The following is a 20,172-nucleotide window of genomic DNA, read 5'->3' as shown; positions in this document are numbered from 1 at the left end:
ATATATATATATATAAACATAAGAAATATGTAGTAGCTTTACAAAATAAAAATCACAAAATGAAACGTATTAAATAAATCAATCAATCTTGAAATAAATAAAAAATCAATCTTGGAAAAAACTAACCATTTCTAAATGTTTTATTTCATGGGAACATTCATTTATTTAATGGAATATTGAATAATAATTTTTAAATAACGCTATTTATTTATTTAATTTTGAATGAAATGGCTCTCCATGATCCTCTGCGTCAAGATATTTTGCTAACTTGATGGATAAATGAACAACCCTGCCAGTTATGATGAATAGATAATAGAGAACAAAACTCACGAAGCGTTTGGCTTTATGCCTGAATTAATTTGTTTTGATAGGCTACCATCTAAACCAGCAATTTTATCTTTAGTTTAATGCATCTGTGTTCATAAAATACAACAGTGTTAGCGTTTTTTTGATTTAGAAAAGGCCTTCGACACTACTGCACCATTGAAAAACTGAGTAAATATGGCATTAGAGGATTAGTACTACAGTGAGTATCTAGTTATTTGAATAATAGGAGACAGTATTTGTACAGGTAAACAACGTAAGAGCTGAATTTTGTGTTATTGGATGTGGAGTCCCTCAAGGTTCTGTGTTGGGACCAAAGTTGTTTATTTTATATGTGAATGATCTGGTCGATGTGTCGGGGCTTTTGAAGTGTGTTCTATTTTTTTGTTCGGGTGAAGATATTGAACAGATGTTACAAATGAGGCAGAATTCGTAAAAATACAAACTTGGTTTAACTTAATAAGTTATCATTAAACTTGGAAAAAACAAACTACATGATATTTAGTAATAGAAAGAAAATTATCGAAGCTCCATTTAAAATCGACTTGAAATTCAAAATGTTGGGGTGTCGTTATTGATGAGAAGCTGACATGGAAATCTCATGTAAATTAATTACGAATAAAAAATAGCTAAATCAATTGCATTACTGTATAAAGTAAAAAAAGTTTTTGAATGACAAAACTTTGTATATATTGTATAATGTAATGATTGTTCCATATTTAATCTATTGTGTTGAAGTTTGGGGGAAAGCATGCAAAACAATTACAAATCCTATTTTTATAAAAAAAAAAAAAAAGAGCCATAAGAATTATTAGTAGGAAGTAGTATTATTTCATCAACTGAAATTATTAAAAAAATTATGATTTGATTGAAGATAGTACTTTACAAGTCATGTACAAAGCTCATAAAAAATATCACCCCAAATATTCAATTAAATTTGTGCAAAAAGAGTCGATATAACCTTAAAGGAATGTAAAAGTTTGTAAAACCTCCATTTAGAACTGGTCTGAAGGAGCTGCGTTGTATTTCAGGGAACAGGATTGTGGAATTACCTCAATATCAACATTTCTAAAACAATTTATATGTTTAAAAAGATGATTAAATTAAAGTTGTTGGGAAGGTACAGTACCAGGTGAAGGATACCTAAAGTTTTTTTATTTCACTTTGGAGACTGTTCAAGTGAACGTTGTTGTTTATTTGTAGTTATTTTGTATTTTTTAGATATGATAAGAATCTTTCTGCATCCTTTTCATTCAGTTTCTTTTTTGATGAATTTGTTTTATTTTAAATGAATGAAAAAAAGTTCAAATAACTTTATACAATAATGTTCATTCACACAAATAAGTGTACTATTAATAATTTATCTGCACTGAAGCATTATATTAACGGACATTTCTTCTGAATTAGGTCAGAATAAATTTGAAAAACGTCAGAGACAAATGAGAAGGCTGAGAGGAACGAGGGGCAGCGATTGATTGGCTGGATGGAAACACACCATCCACCCCCACACACCTCCATATAAACACCTGGAGAGGCGCACACCTGCTTTTTTTTTGTTTTTATCGAGTCACACGCCCCAATGAGCCCCAGCCTCGTAATTTTAAACATTTTAAGCAGCTTCTGCGAAATGAGTTCCTTTTTGCATTTTTCGGCCTGAAACTTGAAATTTATTGCGACCAGCGGAGAAAAAAAAATAAAATGGAAGACTGGAAGACGCAGGTGGCATACTTCAATTCTTACCATGCGTACGGCTTCCTGTACCAGTCCGAACCGAGAGCCGAGAACCAGACCGGATCCAGCGAAAACCGGCTCACGGACTCGAGCAGCTACACTGACGGGCCGACGCAGATCTTGTACTCCGCTGCTACATCTGGGAGGATCGGGGAGTCTCAACACCACCGTGAGTCTGGGCTTGTTTATGTTGGTGGGACCCCGACGGACCACCTGCTGCCCGGACCCTATGAGGGTGATGGGACCGACCTGAGGCGGGTCAGGAGCGGCGACACCGAGGCGCGCACTACACCTGGTATGTAGCTAGCTAAGCTAACACAACGAACAAAACATGTCGGTTTAATTAAACTGTACAGTGTTGTGTCAATTCTTACATTTTCCTGGAGCATGTCGGAAGTTAGTTCTTCGAGTTTCTTCTGCATAGAAATGATTCCAGAAAGTCTTGTTCTGAACGGCATCTGGTCCGTTTTGGATGAAGGACAGAAAATATGGCGCCAGAACAGAAGGCGCTTCACAAACAAAATGGCGACATCTAGCGGTAGAATCTGTTATTTTCGGCTTTGTTTTACGTAATTTTTTTTTTTTGTGTGTAAAATAAATTTGGAATTAATGCCGTAACATCTTGAAAGCGAAGGTTTAAAAGTTAATTTGTTGGTAAAAAAAAAAAAAAAAAAGTACATTTGTTAGAAAAATATCTACTTCCGGTCCATCGTAGGTTTAGGGCGATTTTCCATTATGGAAAATTTGGGTTTCTAAATCTCATACAGATGTTTTTTTTTGTACTCTATATCGGATTTGTTTTCTTTTATTTTTATGATGAATTAAAATTTCAAATTGCGTTTATTATAAATTTTTGAAATGAATGAACAAGAAATCGGTACTTCCGGCCCATCTTGGATATTTGTCAAATATGGCGCCGCATGTGCAGCGACATCTAGCGGTAGAGTTTAAGAATTGCGTTAGAAAAAAATGGCACGCTCAAAATTACATGCATTAGTAATCCTAGTAAAAAGTTATTTAATATTTATTTATATACATAAAAACTTGTGTTTTAGGAAATGATAAACATTTGTAATTCAAATATAAACTGATTATTTGATCAGATGGAAAGAAATTGGGCAAAGTCGTTTTTTATTTGTAAATATTTTAATTTTATTTACGATTTGACACAATTTTTTTTTTTTTATTACATCAAAATCAATTCAAAAATGTAATTTCTGAATTAAATTTGGGTATAAATCTTACCATTTCTACGTGTCTTTGTTCAGATTCCTGGGGTTCTGTGAGCAGTCGTGAGGGAAGTCTTCTCCAGACGGACCTGTCAATCTGGCCTAAGAAAGATGACCTGGAGGGGATTGCCAGAAGCCCAGAGGACAACAGGGACGTTTCCAGCTCTGTTGTCGAGGACCCCCAGGCTCTCGTCAGCTCCCCTACCTCTCCAAACGTGCCCCTGTCTATCTCTAAAACATCCCTTCGAACAACCTTCTCTCCGAGCCAGTTGGAGGCTCTTTCTAGGAGCTTCAGTGCCCAAAAGTACCTCAACCCAGCTGAGATGAAGGACTTGGCAAACCAGACTGGACTGACCTATAAACAGGTGCTTATTTAAATGACTGCTCAACGTGAAAATGAATCGGAACCACTCACATCTTGTTCTCTGTAGGTGAAAACCTGGTTTCAGAACCGTAGGATGAAGCTCAGGAAATGTCAGAGAGATATCAGCTGGGCGTCGGACCATTACGCCTCCCATTGTTACGCCGCCCCTGTAAGGAGCTCATCGCACGTCCTTTAACACGCTCACAACACAAAGTGCTAACCGACCGTTTTCACCAAAATGTTTGCCATTTGTTTGTTTCAGTATCCCGTTGACGGGCGACCCCAGCTCTGGGAGCGTTACAACCAGCACGCTGTGGAGGCGGCGTATAAGAAGACCCCTCATGACCTGGCCTACTACCTGGGTACCAGTTCTGCTGGTTTCCCACACTGGTCCTCTAATTCACCCCAGACTACCAGGTGGCCCATGACGCCAGGTGGAAACCCCTACATCCCCAGCATGTTCAACTCCAGTAACTTTGTGCACGGTTCAAGCTCTGAATCAGAGGACGGGAACCCGGCGGTCGGCCAGGACTCGGTGAACGCGGCCGTGGTGCCATACGTCAACCAGTAGCAGAACAGATCTACGATCGTTTTCAGTAAACGTTGCAGAATCGCTTTTATTAAAGTTTGAGAGTTTTTATTTTTTGTTTTGTTGGGCGTGGTTCACATCCCGCCCGCTTTAAAAATGTTTTTTTTTATCTTGTGCAGTCGTTCGTTCTTTGTGCTTTGACATGACGGACATGTTCAGCTAAGATGCACATTGTAGTGGAAAGTGTTTTATTTTTTTTACAAATGTGTAACAAGTGTTTATTTTTATTTTACAAATACAAGTGCGTTTTAGAACGTCTTACTGCCTTTGTTTTCTTTTGCCCGTTATATTTTAGAATAAAACGTCCGTGTGGCCGAAGCTTTTAAAATGTAGGAATGTGACCTCTGAAGGTCCCACTTCAGTCAGTCCTGGTCCTGGTCTCAACTGGACCATTGCAGCACCGTGGTTCTTTTCTTTTTGACCCGTTCTGTTGTAGAGTAGCTGCCGTTTGGTCCACAGAGGACATCGTCCACTCAATGACCTTCAGCACCAGTCGAGGTGCTGCAGTGCATTATGGGTAAACATCTACCTTGCTTTGGTTTGGTCCCAGAAGTTGTAGTTCCTCCAGAAACTTTGTGGAGTGAATCTGCTGTGAAGGTTTAACATTTTGTAGATTAACTTCAAATGACCTTTGACCCCTCTTCCAGGGTCATTGTGTGAATGTTTAAGCAGCATACACACTGATCCTTGTTTTCCTTGTACATTTTTCAGCATCTCAGCTCATAATTTTTGTGCCATTTCATCAAATCATAAATCAAAACGTTCGGCTCTTTCAGGACAATCCTGCTGTGACTTTTGGTGTTGGTGCAGCTTTAGCTTTTTGAAATATTTAGCCTTTTCTGCCATTTTTGTCTCAGAAAATGAATTGAGCTCATTTTACATCCTTCAGATCTTTAGAAGTGTTTACAACCTTTTACTGCTCCTTTCACATTTCATTCTGCTTCAGCATCTTTCAGCTTGTGTGAATTTAAACTTTTTTTCAGCAGTTTTTTTTGCTCCTTTCTGATTCTACTACATTTTTGAGATACTAACTTCTTTCTGCTAATTTCAGCTTGTTACTCTTTTTTTTTTTTTTTTTTTTTAATTTTCAGCTACTATTTAGCTGTTTTATGCTAATTTGAGCTTTTTCAGCCAGTTCCGTTTTGCACTCGTTTCAACTTTTTTCAAACTAATCCAGCAAAAACGTGCTCTCTCCATTTCTATTTTAGCTGCTTTTCAGTAGTTTTTTAATTTCAGCTTTTTTTCTGCTTCTTTCAGCCTAATTGGACAAACATGTTCTTTCCGCTTTCTTCTGCCAATTTAAGCTTGGTCTAACTTTTCAGCTACCTTTTTTTTCAGCTAATATTTATAGATTTTCGTGGTAATTTCTGCTACTTTGTTAAAAAAAATTCTGCTAATTCCAGTTTATGCTTTTATCTGCAAATCAGCCACTATTTAGCCGTTTTTATGCTAATTTCATCTCTGCTTCCTCTTGCTAGTTTAAGCTATTTGAGTGCAAATCTCAGCTTTATTAGATTATTTCCTAATCTTTGAGCTAATTTTTGCTTATTTAAACACAATTCAGCAAATGTGTGTTCTGCTAATTCCAGCAACATGCATTCACGCTGCATTTTCGCAGGTTGTTGTTCTTTCTACCGTGTTGCTGTTGGTCAGATCAACTGGAACCATTTCCGAGTGGTTAGTCGGCGTCTTTATATTAAAAAGCACTTTTATTGAAAAACAGACTACTTACACCAGAATCAAAGCTGATGGTAGAACGCAGTTACAATATTGCTCCCATTACCGGCATTTTACAAAAACTCTTCAACTACAAGGCATCTTCCACTGGGGGGGGCACGGAGGCTTCACACTCTGTGCAAAACAACTTTTTACTTGATAAAAGTAACGTGAACAGGCCGTTACGTATGACGTACGTCACACTTAAATCTATGTCGGCCTTGAATACGTACCTGCACAGATGACTTCATTAAAAGGTACTCGCTGCAAAATAAATGAAGTTTATTGTTGTTTACATTTCTGCAGTTCTGAAATGAGGGTCTGCACTCGGTGTAAACAAAGGCCTTCTACCTGCACAAATCTGAGCGTACCAAAAAATATTCCAAACGGGCGTCGTCGTAATTGACCTATTTTATAATATTTCTGTAGGCAAATCAAATATTACTAACAAATAATTAATTATTGGTTATATTAATCATCAATATAAGAAACAAAATGTGCAGATTTTGTCTCCTTTAAGTACCTTTAACTCTTGAAGTGTGACACGTCCCCAAATCGCTGTCACCAAAATATCCAGTTTTCCCTAAACGCACATTAAAGCCCCGACGTGCCCTTCATTTGTCCGTGCAGCGTCGTTTAGTATCGACGCTCCGTGATGAGTTCAAGGCCTGTTGGACAACGGACACCGTCCGTGTTTTAATCCATCTTCAAGCTACGGTAGATGTAGCGAATGAACGCCAGCGAGGCCCAGAACGACACGCTGCCCAGCATCAGCGAGAAGACGAGCGCCGTGAGCAGGGAGTACCCGAAGAACTCGGTGCTCTGCACCGGGCCGCTCATGGACGACCGGTTCCGGTAGTAGAACACGGAGTAGACGAAGATGAAGAGGCCGGTGGAGCCGGTGCTCAGCACGCTGCGCCACCACCACCGGTAGTCCTCGCCTGACAGGAGGAAGTAGGTCAGCGCCACGGAGATGCAGGCGCCCACCGAGAGGAGGATGGCGTAGACGCACAGCAGGATGCCGTAGAGGGTGTAGTGCTCCCGGCCCCAGACGGTGGCGAAGATGTAGTACAGCTCCACGGAGATGGCACTGAGGAAGAGAGGCAGCGCATGAGAACTCGTCAGTTTACCTCCCATAATTTGTAACTTCACTCTGTGATTGATTTAATGTGATTGTAAGTTTAATTTAGCATATTTTGTTGCTATTACGTGTCCAACAGTCACGGTCCAATCAGATTCCACCTTTAGATATGTAAAAAAATATATTTAACGTAAACAATTACGCAGTAATAAACTAAACACCAATCATAAGAGACGCCACGTTTTGTAAAATGTAAATAAAATGCAAATCTCACAAACCCATATCGTATTCACATCAGAGTAGGCTCGTCACGATAACAAATTGTACTGGGCGATTAATTGTCTCAGAATTTATTGCGATAAACGATAATATTGTTTGAAATTTTACAATATTTTATTGTAAAATTTAAGAAGAAATGTTGGTTAAATTGTTTTGAGTGTAGTACCTTTTTTTGACCACTGGGTGGCATAATAAGATTTTAAATGGACGGATGGATAGTGAGGGAGCAAGCAGTGTCTCTCTAAGAAAAATGGGAGGGAGGCCTCTTGACGTGACATGGGCTGTCTCTCCTTCCTTTTTCCAGTTCTCAAAATGACGGACACTCTGTGTGGTTCGAGCTCTTTAGCATAGCCCAACAATCCAACAAAGCGTGGACTTTTTTGGTCTTTAGCATTTTTCACATAAAGCTTTTAATAAAAAATTTAAAAAATCAGTAAACAAGTTCTCGGCTTCTTTTTGCAGAGAAAAACAACATTTTAGACGAAGGCACGAGTTTCATCCGTGTAGTTTGGAGCTTCGACAAGATGGAGGTTTTTCTTCCCCGAGGTCAGCCTGTTAGCTTAGCTCGTAGCTTAGCTGCTTTGAACGATCCGAAAAACACGATTTTGGATGAGAAAAGAAAAAGGGAGGGGTCAGTGAAGAACACCGGAGTTGAGCCTTTTGTCGTCCAGTGTCTTCAGAAAAAGAGAGACACGAAGAAACGATAAATGAAAATGAGGTCGATAATTTTAGTTTATCATGCGATTAATTGATTTATTGTTTATCGCGACAGGCCTACATCGGAGCGTAGTGATGATATCAAATGATGAGTCCAAATACAGAGAGGAGGTGGAACATCTGGTGCAGTGGTGCAGAGACGATAATCTCTGCATCAATGTGAAGAAGACCACGGAGATGGTGGTGGATTTCAGAAACGACAAGGATCCTCTTCATCCCCTACACATCGGAGGAGCAGCTGTGGAGTTGGTCTCCTGCTACAGGCACCTGGGGGTGCATATCCAGTGACCTCAACTGGAGAGCCAACACTCAAGAAGGTCCCCCAGCGTCTCTACTTCCTATGTGTGGTGGAGAGCGTTCTCTGCAGCTGCATCACCGTGTGACTCGGCAGCTGCTGAGAGGAAGACTCTGCAGAGGCTGGTGAAGACTGTGGGGAGCAGCCTTCAGCACCACCACACTTCACAATGCAGGGGGAGGGCGCTCCGCATCACGAAGGACTCCACTCATCCTGCGCACCATCTGTTCCAGCCTCTCCCCTCAAGCAGGCGGCTGAGGAGCCCAAATGTATTTATTTATTTGTTAATTGTTCGGCATCTTGATCCGGGACCTGAGTCCGAATTTTGTACCACAAACATGCAAATGTGAGCTGGTGTGACAATAAAAAAAATCCTCGACTCCTTGATTAATTAAGAAAATGTGCCGTTTCTTATATACATTTAGAATTTCAGTGCACAGTTTAAAAATCTTGCCTCTATGATGGTATGGGGGTGCATTAGTACTTCACATTTGCTGCTTACAAACCTGAAAAGTATCCGTCAACATCTGCCGCCATTCATCTTTTTTTATTATTAATAACTCAGCAAAGAGCCCCAGGACTCGAACTCTCTTGTTATTTACATTTTACACAGCATCGCAACATTTGGCGGTTTGATTCCTGACCGAAGCACCTGGCAGCTTCTCACCTGAAAGGCAGGAAGCCCCCGATGGCCATGTGCACCACCGTGTGTTTGTACCAGGGCTGCGTCGGGATCTGCCGGGGGATGTTACGGGTGCGGCACGGCGCCTGGAAGCTGCCGGCTCGGTTCTTTCCCACGATGCCGCCGATGACGGTGAGGGGGAAGCCCACCAGCACCCAGGCGCCCAGGAGGAGGAGCACGGTGGTGGCCGGCAGGGCCTGGGTGGAGCCGCTCCACCAGTGAACAGAGTTCACCACGCTCCACGTGATGAAGAGCGGCGCTGCGGGAGGAGGGACAAAGAAACGCAGCCGTTGGTAACATTTCACGTGACGAGTGTTGCCAACAATTAATTCGTCCTTGTTTGTTTGTTTTTAATGAACAGTAATATTTAATTACAGCATAAATCCTTCACTTTAATTTAAACCGTTTTATTACCTCAAGCAAAATGTGGAAACTGTTAATCCACTAAAGGTTGATTCGTTTTCCAGTTTAATTTGTCTTAATTAACAAACCACCCCCATTTCTGTTTGTTTGTTCAAAATGTGATGGGTTCTCCAGAAATAAAAAAGATAAATAAAACTGGTGAGTGGATTAAACCCAACCAGCCTTGAAAAGAAAATAATTAACTGGATTGATTATTACTGGGGGGGACAGAGCAGTGACTTTACAGAAAACAGCTGAAGACGCCAAAACTTAGAGGTTACAGGTAAACCAAGCAGAACAGAAGCTAAAATGAGTCAAACACGAGCTAAAAACAGTCAAACAGTCACTAAAATTAGCTAAGCGGATTCTAAAATCAGCTAAACGGATGCTAATTTTAGCAAAACTTTAGCTAAAAGTGGCTAAACAGTGGCTAAATGCTAACAGGATATGAATGATTACCAAAAGTACCTACAATTAAAAGCTATAAGAAGCAAAATGGCAACAAAGTATTAAAACAGTAGCTAAAGCAGCAGAATGGTAGCTAAAAGCAGCAAACACAAGCCGAAAAAAGCAATACAGTGGCTAAAATGAGCAAAACAATGCCTCAAAGTTAGCAAATCTGTTTATTACTATAGCAAAATGGTAGCTACAAGTGCCAGAATGGTAGCTAAAAGCAACTTAAAAGTAGCTGAATGGTAGCTAAATGTTGAAAAACATGGTAAAAATGGAAGAACAGTCTCTAAACGTGGCTAAAAGCTATAAGAAGCAGAATAGTAACTAAAAGCAGCAAAACGATAACCAAAAACAAAAGAACAGTAGCTCAAAGTAGCATAAAAACCAAAAAATAGAAGAAGTTGGCTGAAGTTGATTTCAACCAGAACATTTGTGAAGAGATTTCAATGTAGTGATTTTATTTTAGATGAAATTAAACTTATCACAGCTCTCAATAAAAGCCTGCTCAGATTTATGGATTCAAAAATAAATGTGAAAAAAAAAAAGAAAAAAAGTAGAAATGTCTCAAAACGCCAAATACCCTCAGCAAGATCATGGCTGCTCACCTGAGAAGAGAGAAGAGGTGAGGATGATGTTCCACACCCAGCGATGGCCGTTGATCTGCGTGTAGAAGCTGCAGGACACGTAGCCCGACACGCAGCTGGTCAGGGCGTACAGGACGATGGCTGCCGAGTTGATGGCGCCGTGGCGGTGCACGTTAAACATTCCCAGCAGCGCCATGATGATGATGGCTGAGGCACAAAGCAGACATCGAACCCATCACACTCAGAACGCACCTGCTGCTCGACACAAAGGCCGCCGCAGGTGAACCTTTTCTTTCAAGCCGAGTAACGGCAGCAGCTGGAGACGTCTCACCCGTGGCGAGCGTAAGGAACTGAGCTCCGACTCCCAGCACGGCACACAGCAGGCTTTTAAAGGGAGGAAATCTGAACACATCGGTGTGGATGATTTTCCAGCCGTTATCTCCCTGATCCAGGTCGTCACAGCCGCCCTCCTCCTCCACGTTATACCTGCAAGACAACAAAAAGGGATTAAAAAAACAGAGACTACCTACTTCCAGGCACAGGAGTCCCTTTAATTTCACAAACAGGCTTCCACCTTAAAGAAGAAGTGGAAACCACGAGTCCGTTTCAACTCTGCCGACTAACCTGGCGAAGTCGTTCTTCAGCACCCGCATGAGGATGATGATGACGAAGCCGAGCAGCAGCACCACCAGCACCAGCGAGTTGATGATGGACAACCAGTGGATCTCCAGCGTTTTGGGGAAGAAGGAGTAGTCCCGGAGGCGCTCGCCTCTCCGGCCGTAAGGCAGGCTGGACTTGTACCAGCGCACGCTGTAGGTGTGCGTGACCGTCAGGCTGCCCCCGCCCACTCCCACTCCGCCCACTGCCGTGCCCGCCCCCTCCTCCAGGGGAAAAGGCTTGACGTCTTTCACGGAGACGTTGGCGAAGATCACAGAGTCACCGTTGTACTCGATGTTGAAGTCCAGGTGAGTCCACAAACCCACCTGACGGAGGAGCCTCGAGGTCAGGAGGGTGAAGAGCGGAGAAGCGGCAAACGTGGTTTTCAGCTCTTACCTTGTGGCTGTGAGGCAGGAAGCCGCTCTCCTCGATGTAGCCGACAAACCCCCAGATGGGAATGTCGTCCAGGACAAACTCAAAGTAGTACAGCTCCTCGATGGCTTCACGGAGCTCGTCCACCTGAAGCAAAAACACAAACGTGCTGAAAAACTTCAGACTTATTACAGCTTTTAGTTTATCTGTTTATACGGCTGTTAGTAAAATACTTCATAAACCACTAAACAGTAGACTTGTGCGTCATAAAGCTTTTAGCTCACCTTTGAGCTTTTAACTAGCCTTTTGCTAATTTGAGCTTTTAGTTAGGGATTAGCCCCTTTGAGCCTTTAGCTACTTGTAGCTTTTGAATAACCTTTTGAGAGTTATTTACCAAATATTTTCCTACTTTGGACTCATAGCTAGCTTATTTTGCTTATTTTAATGTTTAGCTAGTCTTCTGCTTGTTTTAGCTTTTAGCTAAAACTTTTATTTAAGCTTCTAACAAGTTACGTTTAGCTTTTTACTAGCATTTTATTACTTTTAGCCCATGTTTTGTGCCATTTGGCTTTTAGCCAGCGTTCACTTTTCCAGCTTTAACCACTCAAGTCTTAAGTTTTTTCAGCAAATTTCTGAGAAGTCATTCAGCGTTTACACTGAATTTTTGCTATAATTATTCTTTACTCTCACTTTTTATGATGCTTAATTTTTTTTACTTAATATGCAAAAACACATTAAGCTAGTAATTGCTTTTTTGGGGGGCCCAGAAGTCCACTCAGAGTCAGAACCTGCATGTGGGTCCCAGAACCCACCTGTTTTTCTGACAGCGTGAGCTGGCAGAGCGTTTTCCTCTCCACGTTCTCCTTGAAGCGGAGCTGATATAAAGACTCTGCCATCCTGTCGCCATCCAGCACTTCTCCCAGACTCAGGGACTTGTGGTGCACCTGATGGAAAAACACTCGTAAACGATTTACAGTCGTCTCCAGATGAAAGAAAAGCCTTTATCAGAACAATAAAATCTTTGTGTTGCAACACACCCGTCATCCAGCGACACAGATCAAACACTGACCTTCTCCGGTCTGCAAACGGGCAAGGTGTAGTAGTGATACGTCTCCTGGGGGTTGTGATAAGGACCCACTTTGTTGACATAAAGAGTCACATTGTCCCCCTGCTTGTAGCCCGCTGCCCAGCCTGAGAACAAGCCCAGGATCAAGACCCAGAGCAGAGCCATGGTCCCCTGGAAGCCACCTGGGAGGGGTCCGGTTCCACGGTGTGAAACCCCTGCAAGAGAGATGGACGCAGGGCGTGAAGGATTATGTTTTTGCTCGTGTATTCAGAGCCCACAGCTACAACTCATTCATTCTTGAAGTCTTCTTGATTCAAAATGGCTGCCACAGCCAAGTTATCTACGACTGGAACTTTGTCAGTTTTACAGATAATGAGCTAAAACTTTGTGTGGTAGTAGCTGAAAGAACATACTTTCAGCACATCTCCTTTATATTATATGCATGCTTTTTTTTCCACAGAAAAACATATGTTCAAACTGCCTCAGTGGTGGTGAAAACGTAATCTGACACAATCAATGGGTTACAACTCTTCTATTTATTAAATGGATAATTCAAGGACGTTATTTATGCCAGAAATATCAAGTTAGTTTCATTTTTGTTTAAGCAAAACATGCGACCTTGGTGCCAAGCTCTTAAAATTGAAACCGTGTCGACCTACTTGGTAGACGTTAACACAATGTGTCACTGAAAGAACGCCATCAACGGTGACGCTACAGCAGAAATCACTCTTTTGCGCAACAAATAAATTTGAAACCTGACCAACTCGTTTTGGTCTACAAAGAAATGCACAAATAGGCGAGTTTAAAGAAAACGGTGAAGCCTACCCGTGTAGTTTTCCCAGATACACTGATGCACATTACTAAAACGCGGGTACGCAATCAACGTAAACAAGGCTGAATATGACAATGTGAAAGCTTATGCTACACTTTGCTTAACAAATCAGCACAACTCCATACCAATACATTAAAAAATGATCAGTCTTCTCTACCAAACAGCTTTTCCATGGACACCGCCGCATTGTTGACCTATCATTAGTCACTTCAGCTGTTTCCCCAGGTAAACACACGCAGCGGCCATTCACAAGTTTTAAATTTAAGTACTGGTTCACGTGAGAAAGAAACATTTGTAGATCTTAGTTTTTTCCTTATTAGCTTGTCTTTGAAACGTCTTGCTAATAATTGGGGGAGTGGTGGCGCAGAGGTTAGAAGATGGGCCTGTGATCAGAAAGTCGCAGGTTCAACTCCCAGTATGTGGGTGGAAAAGGTGAAACACCTCCCACTACACTCTGGGCCCCTGAGCAAGGCCCCCACCATCTGCTCCCTAAACAGGTCTCTCTTGAAAATGAGGCTCAATGAGACTTCCTGTATAAATAAAAAGGTAAATTAAAATAATAATGAGTCATTTTTTTAAAGTTTCAACTAAATGTAAACTTTATATGTCACTATTTTATCCTATCTACTATATAAACATACTTTTTTTTTTCTTTAGATTCTTATAAGATCTTTAGGGAGAGTTTAGTATTTAGCCTTAGAACAGTGTAAACAATGGAACTATTTTTAGAATTTGAGTTGTATATTTACTGGATGTCCTTCTAAGAAAAAGACAGACACCGACTATTTACAGTGTCAGCTTCGTTTCTGTTTAAAATAAATAGGTTACAGCAAGATAAGCTTCATTATATTAAATATTACTAGTCACAAAGTCTGATTTACCAGTCTCTCTGTCGTGTCGCTTCTTCAGGACCGACTAAACCCGACCGGATTCCTCGGACTCGGGCCCCGACACACGGTCCCCTCCCTCCGGTTAAGGCTCACTGGAGAACCGCGGACATCCTGGAGGCAGAGTATAAATGATCCACCGGGTTCATAACCGGGTACACTCAGTACTTTGACTGCCACACGGCGCGGGAGAAGCAGGGCTCCGACTACACGTCACCTTAAAAATAAAAATAACGACGAGTTTTCCGGGGTGGGCGGAGATACAAATAAAAAAAGAGAGAGAACAACACACCTATAACATTACAGGAAGCTTTCCACCGGTAACGTGTTTCACATAAATGTTAGCCACGTCACTTAAAAGCACCGAAAACGACAATTTAGTACGTTTTGAGCTCGTAGCACAGCGACTGCTGGCATTCTGTATAAACCGGATTTCCTCCGGGCTCGACGAACCAATCAAATGTCTTCGCGCACTTCCGCGTTCCAAGTCAGACCAATGTAACAGCACCGAAGACATCGATGGGCGGGTGAACAGTGGAATGTAGGGGATCGATGTGCTCGATCGTTGATATGTAATGTCTACTTGTTGGTTTCCCGCGGTCCGCGCACTCAGATTCTCGCGGTCGAAACGTTACAACGAGCAATTGTAAAACATTGGTCCATTTTTGCTAACTGTAAGTACTTTTAAATGATTTAAAACGCTTCGATCTGAGCCTGAATGTCACGTTAGCACTGCCGGTAGCTGCTGTTTGCTAGTTGTGATGCTAATAGAAGCGTTGTTGGTGTTTTAACGTTAGCAAAATTAGCTATGGCATGTCACGTGCCTTGCTGTATGAAAACAAAGCTGCCACTTGTATAGAATAAAGCTTTAATAAACTGCATTAACGATGATTTATTGTCAGATTTCTGTCACGATGGGAATACACGGACTGGCCAAGCTGATTGCTGATCACGCACCTGGAGCCATCAAAGAACAAGATATAAAGAACTACTTTGGTAATTGTCTTGCTCTGGATTAAGACTACAAACCCAGTAAAACACTCGTTTTAGCTCCCTGAGTGTCCTCGAGTTGTCTAATTGATTTCAAACTTTTAGAAGCACGATATGTTTACAGGTGGATGCAGTTTTAGTCCTGTTCTGTAATCCTGCAGGCGTTTGCTGTTTCCTCCTTTCTGGTTGCTTTTCAGCAGGGAATGTGTGATGATCTTAATTTGTTTGCAAAATTGTTGTTTTACAGGCAGGAAAATTGCCATAGACGCCTCCATGTGCATCTACCAGTTCCTGATTGCTGTGCGACAGGATGGTAATGTTCTGCAGAATGAGGACGGAGAGACTACTAGGTACAATAAGCATTATTTGTTGTCATATTCTTGAAGCGGTTGTTCAGATAATAGGTATTTGGTCATTTTTCGTAGCCACCTGATGGGAATGTTCTACCGTACGATACGTATGTTGGAGAACGGCATCAAGCCCGTGTATGTTTTTGATGGAAAGCCGCCGCAGCTCAAGTCTGCTGAGGTTAGAACGATCCTGGGATTTGTTTCTTATAAACCACATTCCACCTGCGCCTCTGTGACTTGTTAATTTGTGTTTTCACCTTTTAGCTTGAGAAGAGAGGAGAGAGGAGAGCCGAAGCGGAGAAGTTGCTTGCTCAAGCCCAGGAATTGGGTAATGTGAACCACTGTTTCCTCACAGCAAGAAGATCCTGGGTTCGATCCCCAGTTTGGGGTCGTTCTGAGCGGGGTTTGCTTGTGTGTTCCCTTCGGGTACTCCAACACAAAAACGTGCATGTGTGCTGCCTTCAGGCCCAGACTGCTCTTGTAAAAGAGATGAATGATCTCAAAGGGATTTGCCTGGTTAAATAAAGGTTAATGATGATAACTAGTAGTTGAGCTGATGAAGCTGTTTTCATTTCTTTAACCAGGTGAGCAGGAGAACATCGACAAGTTCTCCAAGCGTCTTGTTAAAGTCACCAAACAGCACAACGACGAGTGCAAGCAGCTGCTGACGCTGATGGGAGTGCCTTACATCGAGGTGCGATGGAGATTTGCTTAACTTTTTCTTTGTTTTTGGTGCTTACATCATGGGCTTCAACGGCCCAGAAAGGCTAAATAATGATGGATTAAAAACACACACACGTAGTCTCTTAAGCTGCAAAATATTTTTGAGTGAAGGTTTATAAAAACTTGAAAGAATTTTATTTATCTGTAGAAAAATGAGCACGGAAATCTTGAGTAAAGGCCACACGGTTTATCCCATTTTATATTTTAAAGAACGCAGCCTAATCTATTGGTCAAACTTCTTAAAATACAAGAATGTTTTTCTAATTTAAATAAATTTTAAAGCTTACTCTGGTTGATTTTTATCCATTTAATGGGTAAAAATGTATGTTTCTGCGTTTTATGTTGTTTTTCATTCAGAGCATCTTCAGTGTGTCAGGACGTCCTCGTCTTATTACCGTATTTTCCGCTGTACACGTCGCATCAGTCAAAAAAATGTCCAGTAAAGTGGATAAAAACATAAATAAGTCGCTTCGCCGTGTAAGTCGCATCTATTATGCGTCACCGCTGACCACACGGAAACATGGGCTGGTGTTGTGCCAAAAATCGATTGATTGCCAAAATGGCGACCGCGGGAACGGGAGGACTTTAACACGAATTTGACAAGTAAAAACAATTGTTTGTTTGCTCGACATTATAGTAAAGTTGTGTCTCAGTTGAACTTTTCCTTAATAAATGCACTTTAATGGTCAAATCAGCTGCATTTCGCCTGGGCGGTGCAGCGAAATGCAGCTGATTTGACGTTTGCTCCAGGAGTTCAAAGCGAGACGAAGGCGGTTCAGTATGGCAAGCCAAGTGTCTCATTAATAGCCACTTTTACCTATTAATGAGACCCTCGGCTTGCCATAATAGTCGAGGGCCCTCTCGCTCCTCTAACGGCTGTAAATGGTGATGTTTAATATTTTTTATGTCAGAATAAATGAAATCGTCACATCTTCATAAAAAATTGGGTTATAAATATGGAAAAAAAATATATATTAGTCACTTTGGTGTGTAAGTCACAGGACTTGGTGCGACTTATACGCCGGAAAATACCGTAGTCTTTCTGCCAAGACCTGAGGAAAGACCTTCAAAGGACGTTAAATTCTTTATTGATTCTGATACGTCGAGCTTGTTTAACTATACGATGTCCCCTTTACAACTAAATAAATCATAAACTGAGTAAATCGTCCGGCCGATTTATCGGTGCACCCCTAGTAAAAGCTGTTTGTTTCAGGCTCCGTGTGAAGCTGAGGCCAGCTGCGCCGCTCTGGTTAAAGAAGGGAAGGCGTTTGCCACTGCAACAGAGGACATGGACGGGCTGACCTTTGGGACAAATGTCCTGCTGAGACACCTCACTGCCAGCGAAGCAAAGTACACGCTGCTTCACCCTGGAGGGGTTTGATGCCCGTTTATGTTTAAGGACGTGAACGCTAAACTTTGATTTTTGTTCCAGGAAGCTTCCCGTTCAGGAGTTCCACTTCAGCCGCATCCTGCAGGACATCAGCCTGACCAACGAGCAGGTTCTTTTCTTTCTGCCCGCCTGAACCCAGTCAAACGGGTCGTTTTGTAAACCGGGCGCAGGACTGACCCGTCCTTCCTGTTTCCAGTTCGTAGACCTTTGCATTCTGCTGGGTTGCGACTACTGCGGCACCATCAAGGGGATCGGCCCCAAGCGAGCCATCGACCTGATCCGACAGCACGGCTGCATTGAGAACATCCTGGAAAACATCGACTCCAACGTGAGAGCGTTCGATTCACGCCCAGACTGAAGTTAAATCAGCTACTGGACCCGGCTCGGCCTTAACGGGGGGGGTGGGTTGTGTTTGCAGAAATACCCCGCTCCAGAGGACTGGCTCTACAAGGAAGCCAGGAGCTTGTTTTTAAAGCCAGAGGTGGTGGACTGCTCCTCCGTGGAGCTGAAGTGGACCGAGCCGGACGAGGAGGGGCTCGTCCAGTTCATGTGCAGCGAGAAACAGTTCAGGTGAGACAAACGTGCCGCACGCTGGCTTCTTTATTCATCACCTGCCGCTGAGACGAGCAGCAAAATATCTCACGAACCAGTCATCAGCTCTTAATCGTTAGGTGAACCTCTACAACTGATTCAAGATGGTCGCCTCTGCTCAAACACAAAGTGCTGTAGCTCAGTCGGTCGTACAGACATCGAGGTGGTAGTAGCTGAGAGTCATCCTCAACAGAAGCGCTGAGCACTGACGGATCACGAGATATCACGATGTGGCGGTGATTAGTCGGTCAGTTACTGACCCGGGTTAAAGATCTGAATCTTCTGGCAGACTTGCTGAATCTCTGGAACCGCTGCGGACTCACGAGTCGGGTCCGATTCAGGTCCACAGAGCGGGACCGACTCGCGTGAGCGCCTCGGATTAATGCAGGTCCATGAAGTGAACTGGATTTACGACCTCTGCCCGTGATGTGCATCTCTTCAAAGACTGCTCGGCTTTTTAATAGTCTGAATGTTGATGGAGCATTCACACTGTTGTGATCCATTTTTCTTCCATATGTATATATATTTTTTTTTTGGCGCGATTCTCGTCCCGCAGTTTTCAACCTATTTCAAACATGTTTTCAGCTGTTGTTCGGCTGTTTTTGCTCCCGTCAGATTCTTTCAGCTAACTACAGTATTTTTGTGCTTCTTCTAACATCTTTCTGCTCCTTTCACCTTGTTTCTGCAAGTTTCAGCATTTTATGCTATTTCAGCTACTATTTAGCTGTTTTTTATGCAAATTTTAGCTTTTTCATCTAATTTCACTTTTTTTTTTCATTAATTTCAGCTTCTTTCTGCTTTTTTAGCTGCTTTTCAGCCGTTTTCTTTTTGTGCTCATTTCTGCTTCTTTCAGACTAATAAGCCAAAATTGTGCTCTCGCTACTTCCTTCTGCTGATTTAAGCTTGTTCTACCGTTTCAGCTAACTTTTTAGCGTTTCTTAGCTAATTTCAGCTGTTTTCAGATACAATCAAGTTGTTTTTGTGGTAATTAATGTGACTCAACATAAGTTAACTTCTTTCTGCTAATTTCAGCTTATTTCTGTTAGTTTAAGCTTTTTATGCTTTTTCAGCTACTATTTATCTGTTTTGTGATAAATTTAGCTTATTCAACTAATTCCACATTTTATAGCTCATTTCACCTCCTTCCACTTCCTTCTAGTAGTTTAAGTCCCTTTCTGCCATTTCAGCTACTTTTCAGCAATTTTTTTTTTAGCAGATTTCAACTTTTTAGCTAATTTCCTAGTTTTTGTGCTCATTTCTGCTTTCAGAAAATATGTGTTCTTTTCCTTCTTCTGCTAACTTAGGCTTGTTCTTCCATTTCAGCTACATTTCAGCATGTTTTTAGCTAATTTCAGCTGTTTTTCAGCAAGTTCTTCAGCAATAAGCATCCACACTGCATTTTTACAGGAAATGCAGTGTCTCTAGTTAAATATTGACATTCATTTGCCAGGTTTACTTCCTGATGCGGTTCCTCGCCGTCTTAAAATATTAAATCAAACATTTTTCACGTTTCATCTCTACAAAACAGAAACGCCGAATTACTCCCGAAAGAACAGGGTTCCTTCGCAGTTTTGATTTGGGTAATTTTCAGATCTGCGAAAGTGTAGAATAAAAGAAAACCATTAATGTTTCCAGACTCTTATGTCCACGTACATTTTCCAAAAATCAAAATCAAAATGTTTAATTGTCCAGGAAAGGATTGCTTTGCTTGCAGAACAGTAGTCCCTCGTTTATTGCGGGCGATCCGTACCCCGAAGACCAGCGATAAGTGAAAACCACTAAGTAGGAATAATAGTACAAGTGGTAAGTAGTAGTTTATTCATATATATATATATATATATATATATATATATATATATATATATATA

The 20,172-nt window shown here is 41.7% G+C and overlaps 3 protein-coding genes across 3 annotated transcripts in view; 2 read left to right on the top strand and 1 right to left on the bottom strand.

Moving 5' to 3' along the window:
* Nucleotides 1-2,006: 2,006 nt before the first annotated feature.
* Nucleotides 2,007-4,219, top strand: nanog (nanog homeobox). The gene is made up of 4 exons (XM_037693903.1): nucleotides 2,007-2,350; nucleotides 3,324-3,649; nucleotides 3,716-3,797; nucleotides 3,876-4,219. Exons 1-4 carry the CDS (start codon nucleotides 2,023-2,025, stop codon nucleotides 4,217-4,219), a joined length of 1,080 nt encoding a protein of 359 aa, XP_037549831.1. The 5' UTR covers nucleotides 2,007-2,022.
* Nucleotides 4,220-5,570: 1,351 nt separating this feature from the next.
* On the bottom strand, nucleotides 5,571-14,408 carry tm9sf1 (transmembrane 9 superfamily member 1). The gene is made up of 9 exons (XM_037694329.1): nucleotides 14,255-14,408; nucleotides 12,545-12,756; nucleotides 12,288-12,419; nucleotides 11,500-11,622; nucleotides 11,071-11,429; nucleotides 10,778-10,932; nucleotides 10,468-10,653; nucleotides 8,993-9,266; nucleotides 5,571-7,043 (listed from the first exon to the last, which is right to left on the bottom strand). Exons 2-9 carry the CDS (start codon nucleotides 12,704-12,706, stop codon nucleotides 6,650-6,652), a joined length of 1,785 nt encoding a protein of 594 aa, XP_037550257.1. The 5' UTR covers nucleotides 12,707-12,756; nucleotides 14,255-14,408; the 3' UTR covers nucleotides 5,571-6,649.
* Nucleotides 14,409-14,856: 448 nt separating this feature from the next.
* Nucleotides 14,857-20,172, top strand: part of fen1 (flap structure-specific endonuclease 1) — a 6,391-nt gene continuing 1,075 nt past the window's right edge. Inside the window, exons 1-10 of the mRNA XM_037694358.1 lie at nucleotides 14,857-14,934; nucleotides 15,163-15,256; nucleotides 15,498-15,600; nucleotides 15,676-15,778; nucleotides 15,865-15,928; nucleotides 16,185-16,294; nucleotides 17,537-17,673; nucleotides 17,756-17,822; nucleotides 17,910-18,041; nucleotides 18,132-18,283. Coding sequence (XP_037550286.1) covers nucleotides 15,175-15,256; nucleotides 15,498-15,600; nucleotides 15,676-15,778; nucleotides 15,865-15,928; nucleotides 16,185-16,294; nucleotides 17,537-17,673; nucleotides 17,756-17,822; nucleotides 17,910-18,041; nucleotides 18,132-18,283 — 950 coding nt within the window. The 5' untranslated portion in view covers nucleotides 14,857-14,934; nucleotides 15,163-15,174. The remainder of the gene's footprint in view (nucleotides 14,935-15,162; nucleotides 15,257-15,497; nucleotides 15,601-15,675; nucleotides 15,779-15,864; nucleotides 15,929-16,184; nucleotides 16,295-17,536; nucleotides 17,674-17,755; nucleotides 17,823-17,909; nucleotides 18,042-18,131; nucleotides 18,284-20,172) is intronic.

The sequence above is a fragment of the Nematolebias whitei genome, chromosome 20, assembly GCF_014905685.2.
Source record: "Nematolebias whitei isolate Nwh7 chromosome 20, NemWhi1, whole genome shotgun sequence".
NCBI classification, from domain to species: domain Eukaryota; kingdom Metazoa; phylum Chordata; class Actinopteri; order Cyprinodontiformes; family Rivulidae; genus Nematolebias; species Nematolebias whitei.
Note: the sequence above shows the minus strand (reverse complement) of the source record. Positions and strands in the feature narration are given on the sequence as shown.